Raw genomic sequence first — 17,991 nt, forward strand, 5'->3', positions numbered from 1 at the left:
TTTGTCTGTGTTTAGGGGAAAAAGGGTCTTAAAGGGGATCAAGGAGACAAGGTATGATTTTACACAATTTAGTCAGGTACATGACTTTCTTACTGCTCTGTTTTAACCAATTTGCTCTTTCTCTAAATAAAAATAAATAAATAAAAATCAATCACATCAAGTCAGTGCTTTTGTCTAGTGCTGCGGCTGCTCTGTATTTAATAACCTGATCCATAATACATCCTACTTGACTTTGTTCAAAAATGTTCAATCAGTTCAGTTCACTAGTATCATAGTCAGAACCTCATTGAAATCTGGAATATTTCTTAAACATCAAATGCACTAAACATCAACATCAGCTGCTTGCTGTCTGGAGTACTTGATTCTGTGGTCAGATATTTTAGTTTTATGACATTTCTGGCTCTTTCCTCTCGCATAATAATATAATCTTGACTCAAATCAATATTTCATGTCCATTGATTTGTATACTTGGTAAGCAGTCATGTTAGAAGTTGGATAATGTATAGTCAGCTAGCTAGTCATAAAAATAAACCTGTTCAGGATGATACAAGACCTGACCCCCCTCTCATGTTTATTTTACAATAATGGCTATCTGATGTGACATTCACTTTTTGTATGTAGGTTTTATTTGACACCTGACATTTGTTTTCAGTTACATAAACTACAAATAATAAATCCCGCAGTTAGCCTAAATAACAACTTGCTTTCTTCGACAGGGTGAAAGTGGGGAAATTGGACCTATCGGGCCTCCAGGAGTTGCAGTAAGTCCATAACTTTTACCTGTTCACTTCCCTGAAAGATAGAAATAGCAACTACAGAAAAAGGTCAGATGTGTGATGAACCAGTTAATGGATTTAAATCACTGCACTGCACGCATGCTTTCTTAAAAAGTCAAATCCTTATTCGTTTGTTCGCTCTTCAAACTTCTGCACTCTGTATGGGGCTGTCGGAAGTTCTATTAAGAGCAAAGATGAGCTGTAGATCTCGGGGGAAATTAAAGGAGTCGATTAAGAAAAAGGAAAAACGCCTCCTCTCTGCTCTCTGGCCAGTGATGGACTCCAAAATACACATCAAACTAAGGATCCATTATCGACCTGATTAAATTGAGAAACATCTGAATGGAGTTTCCACCTAATAATGAGACAGCAAGAGAATTACACACATGAAACATTGAGAAATACTATATTTTTATATCCTTCACATGCAACCTTGCCACTGTGTGTCCATCTCTGGCAATTCAGATTTTCAGTTAGTTTCAAATTATTATTAAAGTCATTATTAAACCCAAGGCTTCAGAGAGGAGATCAAGGACACTCTCCAACGATTCGACTCCTCATTATCCTTGGTTTCCTCAGAAACACTATGGCATGATAAAACGTTTGGTTTAGAGCTCTACCGCACTCTAAAGATGCTCTCAGAGAGCCCACACTAGACATCTAACATCTCTCAAAGCACCTGAGGTCATTCATATTTGCTGAATACTAATTTCATAATTCTTGCAATGATTAGAGGGAAAGTTTACTTTCTCTTTTTAAACTTTAGGGCTTCCCTGGAGCTGCTGGACGAAAGGGTGACGAGGTGAATCTAAACTATTTTCTTCTTTTAACCAAATCTAGTACTTCTAATAAACTACACTACCCAAATTTTGTCAATTGCCCCTTTTAAATAACAAGTTTAACTTATTTTAACTTTACCTGATAACTAATAAGTGTGTATAATCAAGCATACAGCAATGCAATCAGCTAATGTTTCAAAACCTACCATTTAATTGTACGTTATTATTTAAACTCACATTGAGTGTCAGTTATGTGAAGTCAATTAATGCATGTAAATTTATGCAGTTTATCATATCAGCACTCACAACTGTCTACAAATAAAAAATGTGGGATTTGTATTTCTGTGTTTGATTCACAGGGGCAGCGCGGGCAACCTGGTGACCCAGCTAAAGGGGTAAAACTGATGTCCCAGAATCCCTCAGTGTCTCATCTAACACATTTTTGGTTAAGAATAGAGCATTGCTAATAATTCCCCTCACATTTCACAGATACTCGGTCCTCCAGGGAAAAAGGGTGCCAGGGTAAGATAATCAAGAATTGGTTTTAAAATGTAAAAAATGTCTTAATATGTGAACAACTGTCTGCACCAAAGCCAAGTCACCCTTGGGATTTACATCCCTGCTCATGAATGAAATCTGACAGTTATTTCCACTTGGGTTTCCCTCAACTGCACTGATGAAAACAAGCAGTGCATCCAGCACTTGGACAACTTAAACACGGTTAATTACTGCATGAGCACAGATATGAAACTAAGAGCTCCCCCGGGTCTGCTTGTCAATGAACACACAAAGGGAAAAAAAGACATAGATTATAATAGATTGCAATGTTTTGTTGCAAGTCCCAAAACACTCCAGGGGTAAAATCTGTATGATTAAAAGTTTTTAGTGATGCTTCTAAATAAACCAAACTGAGCTTGAGCACAGCTGCCGTATTGGTTGTTGTTGGTAGGTTTTTATTATTTATAATGGTCATAAGCAGAGATATTTAAGCTTGGTTATCTTTTTTCCACCTGGACTGTGTGTAAAGGGGGATGTTGGACAAGTTGGGCCACAAGGACCACAAGGAATCAAAGGAGATCAAGGTGATAAAGGTGAAAAGGTAGGTGTATGTTCGCCGTTTTACATTTAGTCATTTAGCAGACGCTTTTATCCAAAGTGACTTACAAATGAGGACAATGGAAACAATCAAAATCAACAAAAGAGCAATGATGCACAAGTGCTATAACAAGTCTCAGTTAGCTTAATGCAGTACACGTAGCAATTTTTTTTTAATTATATAATAAATAAAAAGAAAACAGAATAGAAATAGAATAGAGCAAGCTAGTGTTAGAGGCCTTTTTTTTGCATTTGTTAATTGTATAACAAATCAAAATAAAACAAATAAATAGAATACAAAAAGATTAAAGAAGCTAGTGTTAGTTAGCAGTTAGTAAATGAATAGAATGCAAGTCGAGTATATTTTTCTTTTTTAACAAAGAATAGAATTAGAATAGAGAGTGCTAGAGTTAGAGGGTCAAATAAAGATGGAAGAGATGTGTTTTCAATCGATTCTTGAAATGGCTGCTGGGATTGAGGTGGGCAGGTCATTCCACCAGGAGGGAACATTTCATTTAAAAGTCTGTGAAAGTGATTTTGTGGCTTTTTGGGATGGCACAATAATGCGACGTTCACTCGCAGAATGAAAATTTGAAAGTGAATGTTTTGAATGTGAAAGTACAATTAATTGTATATATTGATTAGCTGCCAATGTGAATGTACTGATGTGTTGTCTTCTGGGTTTTTGAAGGGTAGTCCTGGATTTGGAATCCCTGGTCAGCCTGGTCCCAAAGGAGAGAGTGGAGAAAGAGTGAGTGTTTATGAGGCTTGTTGGCCTGTAGGACACTTCTTACTGTAGGACACAATGAAGAAAACTGAAAAAAATCTCCACACCTTCATTTTGTAAACCATATATAGAATTGCACTGCTGTTTAAAAGTTTGGTAAGTTCGGTAAGATTTGTTGATTTTTAGAAGGAATTCTCTTATGCTCACCATTTATTACACTAAAGCAGTATTGTATATATTTTGCAAATACAAGTATAAATCTATTTGCTCATAAATTCACATATTAGACAAAAAAAAAGTTTTAGAATACCCAAAAGAAGAGAAAAAACAGCATGCACTATTTTGACCATTCTGTCTCGTTTATTTTTTTTTAAATGCAGGGTAATGTTGGATTATCAGGGAAACCTGGGCCTAAAGTAAGTTTGTTATACTCACATTTAGCCTCTTATATTTTAATACCTGTCAAATTCACATTTGTGTATTTTAATATCTGTGGAATTTGATTTGTGTATCAAAGAGAGTGCATAAAAGATTCAATTAAACCATTTACATGAACACTTCCTTTGATTGTGTCCAGGGCAGCGATGGGTCCAAAGGAGAGAAAGGGGAGGTGGGCTTCCCAGGCAATCCTGGTTCTCCAGGACTAAGAGGTAAAGATGTAAGTAAATCGAAAGCCCAGAATGACTGATACAAGAAGGATGGGAGTGTGTGTGTATATGTGAGCGTGTGTGTGCTATGCATCATTGCACTAAGGATATTAGAGATAGAAGGGTTACTTTGCCATAAAATACCCATTGTTTGCTTTTTAATTAATGCTTCATTCATATTAAATTACATTTTCTGCTTTAATGGATTCCAGGGTCTGCCAGGACTGAATGGAGAGATGGGATTGAGGGTGAGAATCAACAACAAGCACAGAAAGACCCATACCTTTACACAATCTTTGTTTTTATTATTTACTTTAATTGTTTATATACTGAGCTATTATTGATTTAGATCCCCTCAACCTCACAAAAATTGTTTGTCATTTAGGCATTATTTAGTATGTTTATTATTAAGCTGTTTTTTATCTTTACAGAGCAGATGATTTCAGGTTTTATTTATTTATTTATTTTACAGGGAGAGTCTGGTTCACCGGGAGAACCTGGAGAGAGAGGTGTTAAGGTATTGTCTCTCTTCTGAACCACTTCTTTCTTTCATTGTTTCCCTCAAATTTTTTCATACGTTCTTTATCTAACATCTCTGTACTGTATGTATAAATCAGATAATCTGAATCTGCCTTGTAATATAACCCTTCCAATTAAAAACATATTATCCTTGTCTACCTAACACTAGTTATAAAAGCATAAAGTCATAAAGTCACTTCTCCTCATCTCCAATGTCAGGGGCCTCTCGGTCTTCCAGGACGACCTGGTGACCCTGGGGGAAAAGGCGAGCCTGGGAAATTAGGGTTACCAGTAAGCAGCTTCCTTTATTTTACATTTTGTAGACAGGATTTAATCAATATTTCTCTAAAGCACTTTCGAAGAGACAATGAATTATGAACAATAATCACAAGGATTGGTCAATACCGTTTGATAATGAATGCCCATATATTTCAGGGTCCAGAGGGAAACAAAGGAGAAAAAGGCGAGCCGGTACGTTCTGCTATTAAAAAGCACAAGGATGGTTTTATTTTTATAAAAAAATTTTGTCAATGTTTCGAGGGCCGGTCATGCTCTGTTCTCACTTAACAGAATCTCAGTTTTTCGTGTCATGCTCTCCAGTGATAAATTAAAGCGCAGGAGTCACCGTATTAATATTTCATTCTCTGCAGGGAAGGCCGGGACCACCGGGAGACACTCAAGTGAGTTTTCCTCTCTGTACTTGCTATTATATTCAAGCAGTTTAACATAAATTAATATTAATGCAATCATGTTATTTTCAGTTGGTTGGTTTGTTGCACATGTCAAAAGCTGTCAAGCCTGTGTTGCTCCCTTGTTTTCTTTTCTTTTCTGTCTTTAGAAGCATTTTTTTTTACTATTTCATGGTTATCCTTGTTAATGCATATTGTCAGTAACTTCACATTCTAATAATTCTTCTTCCCTAGTTTACCACTTCAGATAACACCATTCTCACCAGGGCCATTAAGGTAAAAGAAAACATTTAGACATTTTAAATTCTTAAAAATGTACAGATAACAAAAAAAATTAAACACAGTAGATATTTGTTGTCTTTAAAGGGTGAACCTGGTGAGCAAGGGCTCCCAGGACTCCGAGGGGAGACAGGACGTCCTGGACCACCTGTAAGTTAGGCTTCCACATTTAATGTACTATAAATGTATGAAAAACAGAATGATATGGGTTGCTTTTATTCTCCCTTAGGGTCCTGAAGGTAAACCAGGACCTCCTGGGAACTCACTGGTGAGCCACTATAAAGTCATGTCCACCTTTATTAATTTGATTATGCTTATTAGTTTGAGATTCAACTTTTTCTTCTGCATATTTTTGTCAGTGTTCAGATGACATGCCTTTTAATAATTGGAAGAAGACTTAAACACATTATATATTATATCATGTAGCTCAGATTTCTATCTCTTCTAGCCTGGATCTAGTAAAGGAAGAGATGGTGTGGATGGTTTACCAGGAAGGCCTGGATCTAAGGTTTGACTTTTTTGTTTTAATTTTAATCTGTAGAACTTTTCTAAAATATGGTGACAGCTAATCGTTCTCTTCATATGTTCTATTGTAATTGCTTTAAGTTATAATTTTCAGTGTTTTTGTGTGTCCACAGGGTGAACCAGGACAGAAAGGGGACCCAGGACCAGTGAGTAGACCTAATAAAAGCTATTTTGTGATAATTTATCATATGATTCATGATTTAAATTTCAGTGACATTAACTGAATTGCAGGGTGTGTGACCGGTGAACATTCTTAAAGTGCATCAAATGTCTACACAATGTCTGCTAATGAGTCTGTAGAACACCTTTGATTTATGATTTTGCTTAATGTCAGGTGAAATAAAGAATTTAGCTAAAATATGTTTAAAAAAATCCAACAATTACATGCACTTTCCTAAAGGTTATCTTTAGTTTTTGAAGGACAGATTATTATCATAATTAGAGTGGCTAGAGTTAATGCTGCCCTTTTTTTTAGGGTTTTATGTGCATTCGTGTGTGTGTTTGTGTTTAACAGAAAGGTGAGATAGGAGATCCTGGACGTGCTGGGATTACTGGTATGCCTGGTTTACCTGGGACACCTGTGAGTATAGTAACATTTACATCAGATATAAACCATAACATCTCTGTCATTTCTTCCTTTTTCCAATCTTTTGTTCTCTTCTCTTGTAGGGTAAACCTGGTGTTGATGGGAAACGTGGAGTAGTTGGAAAAGATGTAAGTTTAATACATTTTTGTAGTTCTAAATGCTTTTGAACTTTTTATAAAACTAAACCACTGTTTTGTTTTGTTTTTTATCCAGGGAGATCAAGGACCAAAGGGTGATGAAGGGACAAAGGTGGGACAACAGACTTATATGAACTACAAATCCATTATATTTTAATGTTTAGTTCACCCACAAATGAAAATTTGGTAAATTTATTCACCCTCAGACCATCCATCCAAGATGAGTTTGTTTTTTCATCAGAACAGAAAATCCAAAAACCATATTCATATTTTTGTAAAACCGTTTTGGACTGTTTTCACTTGTAAAAGGTGCTTGATCTGTCCATATTTCTCTCCTGATTCAGACAAGACAATTTTTTCACTGGAGAAAGCAATATTATGGATAGAAGACTAATATTTTAGCTTTTTTACTTCATGAGGCATTAATTGAAGTCTTGTGGATTGCTTGTGGATTATTGTAATTTTAAATCAGCTCATTCTGACGGCACCCATTCACTACACAGTATACATTGGTGAGCAAGTGATGTAATGCTAAATTTCTACACATCTGTTCAGATAAAGAAACAAATACACAGATGGCCTGAAAATGAGTACATTTACACCAATGTTTTGGGCAAACTATTCCTTTCAGCTGAAATGTACTTGGCTAACATAATTTCTTATTTTAATGCATAGGGTGAAAAAGGTGAACCTGGTGCAAATGTAAGATAATCCAAAATCAAACACATCATAATGCAACACTACTTTCTTTAAATGCAATTTTAACTATAGTACAATTAAATGGTTTGTTTATATCCATTATGCCCATTATTCTTTATTTTTGCCATTTTAACTGCTTAGGGAAATGTAGGTCAAAAAGGAGAGCCAGGATCTCCAGGCTTGCCAGGTCCTCCCATTGTCCTCCAAGATGTAATTATTTTTCCTTTGTTGTTTGAGCTTAGATAAACTTTACTTGCAACCATGACTGTTGTTAAATTACATTTATGTTTGTTCTCAGGGTATGTCGATTGAGGACATTAAAAAGGCATTTCCCATACCAATGGGACCCCCGGGTGCGGTGGTGAGTGTCATATTGATAGCATTGTGAATACAAGCTTCTTTATCAAATAATCAACATAAAAAGGCTGGGCTTTTATGTTTTTCCATGCATTTATATTGCACTGACTTTCAGTTCTTACGTGCGTGTATGTATGTTTCTGTGTTTGTAGGGTCCTCCTGGGATGAAGGTAGAGTATAGCTAACCAAAAATCCTTAAAGAAATGAAACACTTCTCAGATGATATGTCATTTTTCTCCTTTGGTTGGCAGGGAGAGAAAGGAGACATGGGTTTGAAAGGAGAGAAGGTATCAAAGCTTTCTACATCTCATTGATTGCACAAGTTATCTCCATAAATCTATGCTGCAGAAGCAATGATAGCTGGCACTGTATTATTTAACAGGGTGATGCTGGCCCACCGGGGAGAGCTGTTGAAATGAAGGTTTGCATGGTTACTCAATGCCTATCCATAATTTACTTCATTACAAAACTGATATTTGGTGGTGTAAACATATTTTTATCTTCTATTTCAGGACATTGAAGGCTTGTTTGATTCATATGGTATTAAAGTAAGTGTGCTGTATTTTTAAAAAGTTAGTTTTAACCCAGCAGGAGTTCTGAAGGCATAATGTTTGATTTTCTTACTTAAAATTTACATTATTATTTTTTTAAATGAGGAGGAGGGTTACTTTGTATCCTTCAGGCAACACTATGCAAAGGAATTACTTGAATGAAATGTTTTATTTATTTAAATATTTGAAGCCAATTTAAATGACTGTATATTTTTTACTGATTTCAGAATACTGAATGTAAAAAACATAAAAAGTTATCATTGTATAAAAAAAAAGTTATCATCAACATTGTATATTAGTGCAATAGGTGTTTTATGAATTGATATCAGAATCTAATAAAATTGGTTCCAGATTAACTTTCACTTCATATTTAACTTTAATATTTAATATTAGTCACATGCACTATTTTTATTAATATGAAATGTTAATATTTAATATTAATACTAAAACCACACTTTATAAATAAAAATATAAATATAAATTTGGAACATGATAATGGCAAAATTCCCAATTAAAGCTGCATCCATTACATCCATAACATTTTAATTAAAATTAAATTAATTTAGTTTAAATTACTTTTTTTAAATAAAAATGTACTCACTAAGAAATGAAAGTCATAAAAGAATTTTAAATTTCCCATCAGGATATAGTGTGAACTGTGTACAAGAGCTTTTTACTTCTTTATAAAAGTCATTGCTACATTACTAACCATTTTATTGTCATCTCATATAAATTATATATTTATATGAATTGTAACAAATTTGAATTTCATTGATGTTACACTACAATAAAACATATTACCACATTTACAATAAAAAAACACTTTCACAGCTCTCGCTGCTGAAGGCCTTGATTGACAGGCTGCTTCAGGATGGAATGGAGGAGCTTCTTCATGAGATCAGCACCATCAGACGAGTGAAAGGAGACAGACAGGAGCCGGACTCAAACGTCATCACCGAATACACCGTGAGTAGCCTCCTGAACTTACAAAACATCTCAGGTAAATGAATTACTATAATAATAATAAAAATAAAACTCCTAGTCAGATAGATTTTCTGTTTATGATAAATACCCACCATTAGCAACAATGTTCTTGCTGTATAAAGTCTATCTGAATCATAAGACCTCTTTCTAATCTGCAGAGCTCAGTAAAGTACAGTCACCCACAAGAGTCATTACCTGATACGGATTTGATTGAGGAAGAGTCTGATCTTGAAGAGGGGCAGATGCCTGAACCAAGTCCTGTAAGCAAACATTCATTCCTGTATCAGTAATTACAGCACCATTATTCATAATCCAGTTCTAACCAAACATCAACATACTTTATTCAGTTATTTTCAGATATACTTGACTGATTTGTTCTGATATAGTGTTCAATAGCAATACAGTTGTCATTGTTTTTTAATGTTTGGTGCCTTGTCTTGTATTTTAAGAAGCCTGTTGTACAAAAAGAAGTGGGTCCTATCCTTTCGAACATCTCTACTATTCACAAAAAGGCTAACCAGAGTAAAACCAAAGACAAGCTGGTAGATGTTGAAGAAAAGAAACTTGTGGAGACTAACTTCAGTGATGTAACACCTTTGAAATTTCTCCAAACCAACACTTCCTCTGAGAGGGTATGCTTAATGGTGATATTTAATTTTATTTATTGTATTGAAGCTCATTAGTGTGTTTTTAGTGTAGTTACAAAATGCAAAGCTTCACTTGCCTTTCTTCAGATTTATTTGAACGTAATTCCATTTATTGGCTAGTTTAAAAAAAAGAAAACCTTTTTCACAGCTGGGCTCTGGGAAGGTAGAGGTAAGTATGGAGACAGTTTTCCACAGCCATGAGGACACGGGGAAGAAAACATCTGGAGAGAAGAAGAAAGGCAGAGATAGGGGAAAGGTAAACTGATCTCGCTCTGTTATATAGATATAGATGAGTTGCAGTCTCTGTTCAGTGTTGTACTTACTGTAAATTAACAGAATATCAATTAATAAAGAGTCAAATTACCCATAAGCAGGTTTTGACTATTAAATAGACAAATATACTGGTGAAAATTTAAATCTGTGCAGTAATAATAAAAATCTAACCAGACATAATTAGAACTAAACATTAAAATTAAATATTAAATGTCATTAAATGTCATGGCCACTAACTTTCTCTAAATATTTCTAATGATTGCTATTTAAAGACTTCTCATAAATTATGATGATTCTCAACTGTTAAACTTTCAACCAGGGCAAAGGAAATAAAGGACGTCAAAAACGACAAAGGAAACGTTTGGTAAATGTTTCATCATCGCACCTTACCTGACATTCACACATCATTCATATTCAAGGGAGCTTAATAGTGACTTAATGTGAACTTTTTGACTATTAGATTGAACTTTATTTTTGTGATTATTTAAATATTCTGATGTACTAGAGTTATTATAGACTTGTCTAAAGATGCCTAAGTACTTCATATAAAAAAGAATAAACCCTAAATGATTTATAAACAAACATTAAATGCACCCTGTTTTTAACCATAATCATAATGTATAATTAATTACTAATATGCTGCAAATTTCATTAATCACAGTCATTATACTCCCACTAAAATTACAAAGAATGAATGAATATTCTGTCACCATTTTCTCACCTTCAACCTGTTTGACTTTAATGGAATTTTAATTTTGTGTAAATTATAACCACTTAACATTCTCCATAAATCAAGTTTACTAATATTGTCATTTATTTCAATCTGTAATGTGTCTGTAAATCATGTCTCTTATGTGTTTCCAATCTATTCTCACTGACACTTTTACATGTTTGATTGTTCTCTGTGGAAACATTAGTGTCAAAACAAACCTTTTTAGCGTCTGTCTTCATTCGAAGGCAGAAATCATTTTTCTTACCACTGTAAATTACAGGAAGGTCAAGACAGCATGGGAGAGGAGGTTGAGGAAGCATCATATGACGATGAGGAATATGAATATGATGTAAGTCTGTCACATGATCCTACTGTGAAATTTAATGTATGATGGCAAATACACCGATGTGATTCATAATCAGATTTTGTCTATAATGTGTTGACATATTTATAATTAATTGAATGGGAACTGACATGTCAACCTACGCTAATCACCTGAGTTTACCTCATATCTCCCTCCCTCACACCCACACCGGAGAGTCCAATCACACCATTCACGTCACACTTAACAGGGCCTTAATATAGTACTCCCACTCCACAGCCAAAAGAAGAAACAGTAATCACAACGTTTCTAATTAATGTTGAGTAATTCTTCTCATAATCTCTCATCACTTGCTTTCAGTTTAGGGAATATTTTACACACTGAAGCCATTTTTTTTTCATGAACTTTTCACATCGATTTTTGAACGTTTTGTTTGTATCATGTCAGGATGAGCTGCCCACAGAAGAGCCCTTTCCCTCTCGAGAGGAGGAGGAGGTGAGTGTTATTAAAACCAAATCAAATCACAAAATAAACACACATATACATACACAACTGGAAGCTCTACTGCAGACAGAGTCACAGTTTAGATGGATAGAGGTTACAATGGAATAATGTTTCATCAATAATACAATATGGTTGTACAATATGTTATAGCACTGAGCTGAAGCTCTTGTTTTTGTCCTCAGCTAAAATACTCAGCAACAACAGCTATATACACACAAGAAAATGAGGTAAGAGTGTAAACCTTTCTTTTTAATATTACTAATAAGTTTAATGGGTTATGCTTAATAGGATGCTATTGAAAAAATGTGCTATAAAAATGCTATTCAAAAAATGTTCAAATTTACACAGGGTGAAACAACTTCTCCGATTACACAGTCTCCAGGGGAGATTACACTGGTAGGAATATACACTACCAACAGTTTGGGGTTGATAAGACTTTTTGATGTTTTTGGGGGGAAAATGGTTATGCTTACCAAAGCTGCATTTTTATTTGATTAAAAATATAGTAAAACCAGTAATATTGTAAAATATTATAATAACTGATTTATGTTTTCCTTTATTTCAAAATGTAATTTATTTCAGTGATGGCAGAGCTGAATTTTCAGCAGCCATTACTCCAGTCTTCATGTCACATAATTCTTTAGAAATGATTCTAATATTTAAATATATAAAATATATATAAGATAATGTCTTTATCTGTGAATTTCACCAGTCTAAACAATATTTTGCACAAGTTCAAATGCATTTTAAACAGTCAACATCAATGTATTAATATAAAGTGTATGTTTCAAGAACATAAAAAGAATAACTAATGAAACATCATTGTAAAGGTAACACACTGGCATCCCAGCATGCACTGAACTTGATTTTCAGTCATGATTCCTCTAGTTTGTGCACTTGCAATGCAGAATGGAACATTAAATATGCTTCATGGTCGCTCTTACAGGTTAATATGCAGCCATTACTCCAGTCTTCAGTGTCACATGATCCTTCAGAAATAATTATAATATGCTAATTTGCTGCTCAAGAAACATTTCTATTATCAGTGTTGAAAACACTTGTGCTGCTTAATATTTTTTTGTGAAAACATTGGTACATTTTTAAGGATTCTTTGAATGAAATGTTAAAAAGAATAGCATTTCTAATCATTTTTTAATCATAAAATGATTTATTTCTTTAAAAAATCTTATACTGATCCAAATTTTTGGACAGTAGTTTTAGTATACTTTTTTTTTTTTTTTGATCATTCATAATTTATTTTTTGCTAACTTTAACATGTCCTCTCAATGTGCTTTCAGATGGTTCACACAACAACAGCGAGTCCCCTGCTTTCATCAAAAGTCACAGAGCAGGTAATTCTATGACCCTGTGTTACAGTAGTTTCAGCAGTTTACATGTACTGCATATAATACACATGAACTAATTTGATGTGTTTTACAGAAGCTGCGTGAAACCACATTAATATCAGTGCTAAATACAACACAAACTGGAGAGGAGGTAAAACTTTGCCTGTGATTTTGCTTTCTGGCTTCCACCTCTTTTGCCAAGACTTGCATGTGGCTTCAGTTTGAAGCATGAACTAACTAGAGCTTTGGAAATCCTTCTTTTAGCATGTTTGTTGGATGTTTTAGCTTATTGCAACTGATTAATCAAATCGTTTGAATCATTTAATTGGCATATGTTTTGCATATGTTTTTATTGCATGACAAAATAATTGCCTTCACTTCATCAGTGAATTTCACCAGTGCAAACAATGTTCAGATGCATTTTAAATAGACAACTTCAGTGTATAAATGTAAAGCGTGAGTTTCAAGAACATAAAAAGTAACACACTGGCATCCCAGCATGCACTGCACTTGATTTTCAGTCATAATTCCTCTGGTTTGTGCACTTGCAATGCAGAATGACACATTAAACGTTCTTCATAGTCGATATTACAGATCAGCTACAGGTTTTCTTTAATATATTTATTTTCTTAACACAGGAGCTCCCCTAAACTCTGTAAGAGAGACATTCAAGTGTGTAGAAACTGTGAAGGGTAAAAGAGGGGGAGGATCTGACTGGCCGGCATTACTTTGGGACTGATGTCATTCGTCCATGCTGCCTCCACCACAACTAGCGTTCAGTATGCTGCAGTGCCTTTGATAGATTGAGAAGAACCTCCAGCACTGTCTGAGGAGAGATCAGCTCAGTATAAACATAAAGAACAGATCTTGTAATGTGCTGTTTTTACACCTACTGAACAAGTACATGCTAAATCATCTATAATCCATATAAAAGTGACAACACAAAACACTCATGAATGGTTCTTGACATTATTCCAAGTTGTTTTAATAGAGAATCAAATCATCAGCTCATTCAACATCGATTTGTTCATCAGTTCCTTATTTATTGATAAGACTGAAAAAAGATTGTATTTTGTGTGTCTACATATTTACTTTTTCATTTGGGGTAACATAATGTGCTACCTGTTTTCACTGGTGAAATTCAATGGCATATTGCTTTTCTTTCATATTTAATCTGTTTTGTGCATGTCTGTCAGTAAATGTGTTCTTCCTAAACCAGTCTTAACCTGTTTCTGAGTCTTTATTGTGTTATGTGTGTTTAATTCTTTTACTATCATGATTGCTTCATCATATTTTTCAATTATATTGATAAAATAAATTGGTACCATATCAAGTATAGACCAAAATTAAATATTTTATTTAATCAGTATCATTTAATTTTGCTTTCGTAATTGTTTTTGCTAATTTTCCCCTATTTATAAGTTAAGTTAATCAGTATTACTTTACATTAGATAACATGAACTAACAATAAACACTACTTCTAAAGCAATTATTAATCTTAGTTGATGTTAATCTTAATATTTGCTAATAGATTTGTAGATCAAATTAATTAATCAACTAACAAACATTTTATCCACTAACATTAACAAAGGTTAATAAATGCTGTAAAAAATATATTGCTATCAAATGATTTATGATTTACCTTATTGTAAAGTGTCTCCAGTTAATAAAAAACTAGTAATTTAATAACACTGTTTAATGTATATTAAATGTACATTATAAGGTTTTGGTGCCTAAGTTCACTTGTAGCATTTAAAATGATTGATTTAATAATTTAGTTCAGTAGGGATGTAAGTGTACATGAAACTCTGTCTTTATAAGACTGCTTGGTTATAAACAGGTGAGCTTGTCCCACAATAGCGGCCTGGAAGAGGCAAGATCTAAAGTGAAGAGAAGTGCTCCTTCATCTGAGTACATGGTAAAATCTTGTTCATAACTGTCCACCTAATGTTTTGACAGGGAAATTTCATTTGCACATAGAATAAGCATCTTAATAAGGCACGAATCACGTGTGTCTTCCACAGGCCTACATGCCTGGAACACCAGGTGGACAAAACCGTTACAAACAAGGATCTAAGGTGATGAAAACTGAATTACAGTGACGTATTTAGTGCTTATGATTGAATAAGCTCATCTTAGAGAGCTGCAGAAGTGATCGCATGATGTAATGGAGGGAAATGGAGGGAACAAAGTAAAATTTTGTTATTGCATTTTCTTTTAGCGGTCTACCTCAGGTGCACAAGGCAAAAAGAAGCTAAATGTGAGTGAGTTCAATCTACCTAAAAAATTAGGAATCCATAGAACTTAAAAGAATAGTTGACCCAAAACTGAAAATGTCTTCACCCTCAGGCCATCCAAGATGTAGATGAGTTTGTTTTTTTATCTGAACAGATTTGAAGTAATTTTTCATCGCATCACTTGCTCACCAATGGATCCTCTGAGGGTGAATGGGTGCCGTCAGAGGGAGAGTCCAAAGAGCTGATAAAAACATCACAATAATTCAGAAGTAATCCACATGACTCCATTCCATTAATTAAAGTCTTGTAAAGTGAAAAACAGCGAATCTAAAACAAAAAGCAAATTTTCATTTTGGGGTGAACTATTCCTTTAAAATAATTACATTTCTGAAGTCAACTCAACAATGCCTTGGAAAGAGATACAACCACAATCAAAAGTACTCACACTTGATCTTTCTGTCATTCTTGTAGAAAAAGAAGCAAGAAAACAAAGACCTTGAGACTGTGACAGAGATGTACAGGGAAAGAGAGGGGGAAGAACTGGGGGAGAGAGAAGATGAAGTCTATCTTGAGAACAAAGAAAGGAATATTGAGGAGGAAAAGACAACTGAGGCACAGTGGGACATGGAGGAAGAGGATGGTGTGACTGAGACCAAGGAATACAGTTCAGGTGATGGTGACGAGGAGACAGGCAGCGAGGAGATAAAGGAAGAATTTGAGCTAGAGAGGGAGAGAGAGAGACAGGAGATGGAAAGAGAAAGGATGGAACTGGAACAAGAAAGAAAAGAAGAACTGGAAAGGGAGAGAGAGCTAGAAAGAGAGACAGAGATGGAGCAAGAAGAAAAGGAGGAGAGAGAGAGACAGTTACAAAGACAAAGAATGGAATGGGAGAGACAAAGAGAGAAGATGGAGAGAGAGAGGAAGGGAGAGACAGACCAAGAAGAAGACATGGGGCCCCGTATTTCCCACTGTGATTACCTTAAAGTAAGTATGTGCTTTAAAGTCTACAGGTTTCCAAATATTCAACATATCCACAATATACAAATGTTATCCATCATATATCATATCATATCATATAATTTTTATTAAATAACAGATTTTTAGTCTAGAGTTTTGGGGCCCAATGTAATTACTATTTTGTAATTACAATCTATTTTGATTGAACCATATGAGAACTTTCTTTAATTTTGATATACACATATAAGAACCTATTCCATGGTTATTTTCATTTCAATTACATTTTTTAATCCCAGATTTTCAGTGCGGTCTTATTATGTATATCTGTAAATAAATTGTGCATTGTATGTGCATTTTTCCTTTCTTGTACAGGGACCTCCAGGTGAAAATGGAAAACCAGGCCCTAAGGTTCGACAATTTTTTTCATTATAAGTCGGAACGATCTGTTCTTACTAATAAAGCATGATAGTCCCATCCTGATAAATAATGTTATTCGAGCAATGTTCTCATCAGCTCTTATTAGTGTCTAAGCTCTGTGTGTTCCCAAACCAAAGTCTGTTAGATAATCATTCCTGCTTTCTGATTGGACTCCAGCTCACCCACATATACGACATCCCCGCCTCCTCATTCACAATGTTAGGAAATTATTACTGTCAATCAAACTGGGTGGGTGGAATTTCAGCAGTGCCCTTCCGCTTGCTTTGATGCCCCAGAGCTTTGTTTTTACTCCTCCGTTCCTGAAATGGATTCAGTGTCTTTAATAATATTGTAGTGCTGAAGGGAAACTTCCAAACTCTCTTTGTTATTTGCCTTGTAAAAACTGTGTTTGTTAGCGGCTGATCACTTATGAATTTGCGCAGGGGGAGATTGGTGAAAAAGGCCAGAAGGTACACTCATTTTCAACTTGGTGTCAATAACTGTTTATCCCATATTTCTTATGCCCCCTTTGATCTGTTTATGTGGTCTTTTTTTTTTTAGGGAGAACCTGGAACTGGTCACCGTGGGCCCATTGGTCAGGCCGGTCCACCAGGACAAAAGGTGATTGATTATTTCCCATACAGTACAATCCAAAAAAGGAGAGGATACCAACATAAACCCAAACACAGTTTATGATAGAGATTGCTTAACTAACTAACATTTGAATGGTATGTACTTAGGGTGAGCCTGGAGAACCAGGACCACCTGGAGCACAGGGCATTCAGGGTATTCGTGGCAACCCTGGCATCCCGGGGTCACCAGGTCACAGAGGTCAGCCTGGAGACCCTGGAGAGCCAGGTAGAAAGGTAATGTCAGCCCATTCTCAGTGTTGAGTAGTTACCTTATTGTAATGACTTTGTTGTTTTAAACACAAAAAAATTAACTTGGATGAATGAATTTTTGTCATCATTTGAATCATTTGTTTCCATGCTTTTAAAGGGTGATAGAGGGAGACGAGGGAAGAATGGCTCACCTGGTACTCCAGGTGCAATTGGTCCTCCTGGACAGCAGGTACTGCTTCTGAATTTTACTCTATGTTTTACTACATTTACTCTGTCTGGAGTGAAAAGTGGAAAAACTAGAATAAACTTAGAACTTGCTGTTCTTTTTACAGGGTCCTCCTGGCACTTCTGGGGTTAAGGGTGAAAAGGTAAGACATTGCATGT

The 17,991-nt window shown here is 35.0% G+C and overlaps 1 protein-coding gene across 1 annotated transcript in view; it reads left to right on the forward strand.

Moving 5' to 3' along the window:
• col7a1l (collagen type VII alpha 1-like) overlaps positions 1–17,991 on the forward strand; it is a 58,812-nt gene that overhangs the window by 31,297 nt on the left and 9,524 nt on the right. Inside the window, exons 42-91 of the mRNA XM_042722633.1 lie at positions 16–51; positions 717–761; positions 1,543–1,578; positions 1,915–1,950; positions 2,045–2,077; positions 2,583–2,654; positions 3,342–3,401; positions 3,758–3,793; positions 3,955–4,035; positions 4,237–4,272; positions 4,497–4,541; positions 4,763–4,834; positions 4,979–5,014; positions 5,194–5,223; positions 5,467–5,508; positions 5,599–5,661; positions 5,741–5,779; positions 5,960–6,019; positions 6,150–6,182; positions 6,551–6,616; positions 6,706–6,750; positions 6,836–6,871; positions 7,435–7,461; positions 7,600–7,668; positions 7,757–7,819; positions 7,968–7,985; positions 8,067–8,102; positions 8,198–8,236; positions 8,328–8,363; positions 9,198–9,332; positions 9,509–9,610; positions 9,737–9,982; positions 10,146–10,253; positions 10,590–10,634; positions 11,263–11,331; positions 11,752–11,799; positions 11,991–12,035; positions 12,157–12,204; positions 13,107–13,160; positions 13,249–13,305; positions 14,995–15,072; positions 15,179–15,232; positions 15,376–15,414; positions 15,863–16,375; positions 16,721–16,756; positions 17,209–17,235; positions 17,327–17,386; positions 17,506–17,631; positions 17,765–17,836; positions 17,940–17,975. Of these exons, the coding sequence (XP_042578567.1) occupies positions 16–51; positions 717–761; positions 1,543–1,578; positions 1,915–1,950; positions 2,045–2,077; positions 2,583–2,654; positions 3,342–3,401; positions 3,758–3,793; positions 3,955–4,035; positions 4,237–4,272; positions 4,497–4,541; positions 4,763–4,834; positions 4,979–5,014; positions 5,194–5,223; positions 5,467–5,508; positions 5,599–5,661; positions 5,741–5,779; positions 5,960–6,019; positions 6,150–6,182; positions 6,551–6,616; positions 6,706–6,750; positions 6,836–6,871; positions 7,435–7,461; positions 7,600–7,668; positions 7,757–7,819; positions 7,968–7,985; positions 8,067–8,102; positions 8,198–8,236; positions 8,328–8,363; positions 9,198–9,332; positions 9,509–9,610; positions 9,737–9,982; positions 10,146–10,253; positions 10,590–10,634; positions 11,263–11,331; positions 11,752–11,799; positions 11,991–12,035; positions 12,157–12,204; positions 13,107–13,160; positions 13,249–13,305; positions 14,995–15,072; positions 15,179–15,232; positions 15,376–15,414; positions 15,863–16,375; positions 16,721–16,756; positions 17,209–17,235; positions 17,327–17,386; positions 17,506–17,631; positions 17,765–17,836; positions 17,940–17,975 (3,324 nt within the window). The remainder of the gene's footprint in view (positions 1–15; positions 52–716; positions 762–1,542; positions 1,579–1,914; positions 1,951–2,044; positions 2,078–2,582; positions 2,655–3,341; positions 3,402–3,757; positions 3,794–3,954; positions 4,036–4,236; positions 4,273–4,496; positions 4,542–4,762; positions 4,835–4,978; positions 5,015–5,193; positions 5,224–5,466; positions 5,509–5,598; positions 5,662–5,740; positions 5,780–5,959; positions 6,020–6,149; positions 6,183–6,550; positions 6,617–6,705; positions 6,751–6,835; positions 6,872–7,434; positions 7,462–7,599; positions 7,669–7,756; positions 7,820–7,967; positions 7,986–8,066; positions 8,103–8,197; positions 8,237–8,327; positions 8,364–9,197; positions 9,333–9,508; positions 9,611–9,736; positions 9,983–10,145; positions 10,254–10,589; positions 10,635–11,262; positions 11,332–11,751; positions 11,800–11,990; positions 12,036–12,156; positions 12,205–13,106; positions 13,161–13,248; positions 13,306–14,994; positions 15,073–15,178; positions 15,233–15,375; positions 15,415–15,862; positions 16,376–16,720; positions 16,757–17,208; positions 17,236–17,326; positions 17,387–17,505; positions 17,632–17,764; positions 17,837–17,939; positions 17,976–17,991) is intronic.

Source organism: Cyprinus carpio, chromosome B4, assembly GCF_018340385.1.
Source record: "Cyprinus carpio isolate SPL01 chromosome B4, ASM1834038v1, whole genome shotgun sequence".
Taxonomy (NCBI): Eukaryota; Metazoa; Chordata; class Actinopteri; order Cypriniformes; family Cyprinidae; genus Cyprinus; species Cyprinus carpio.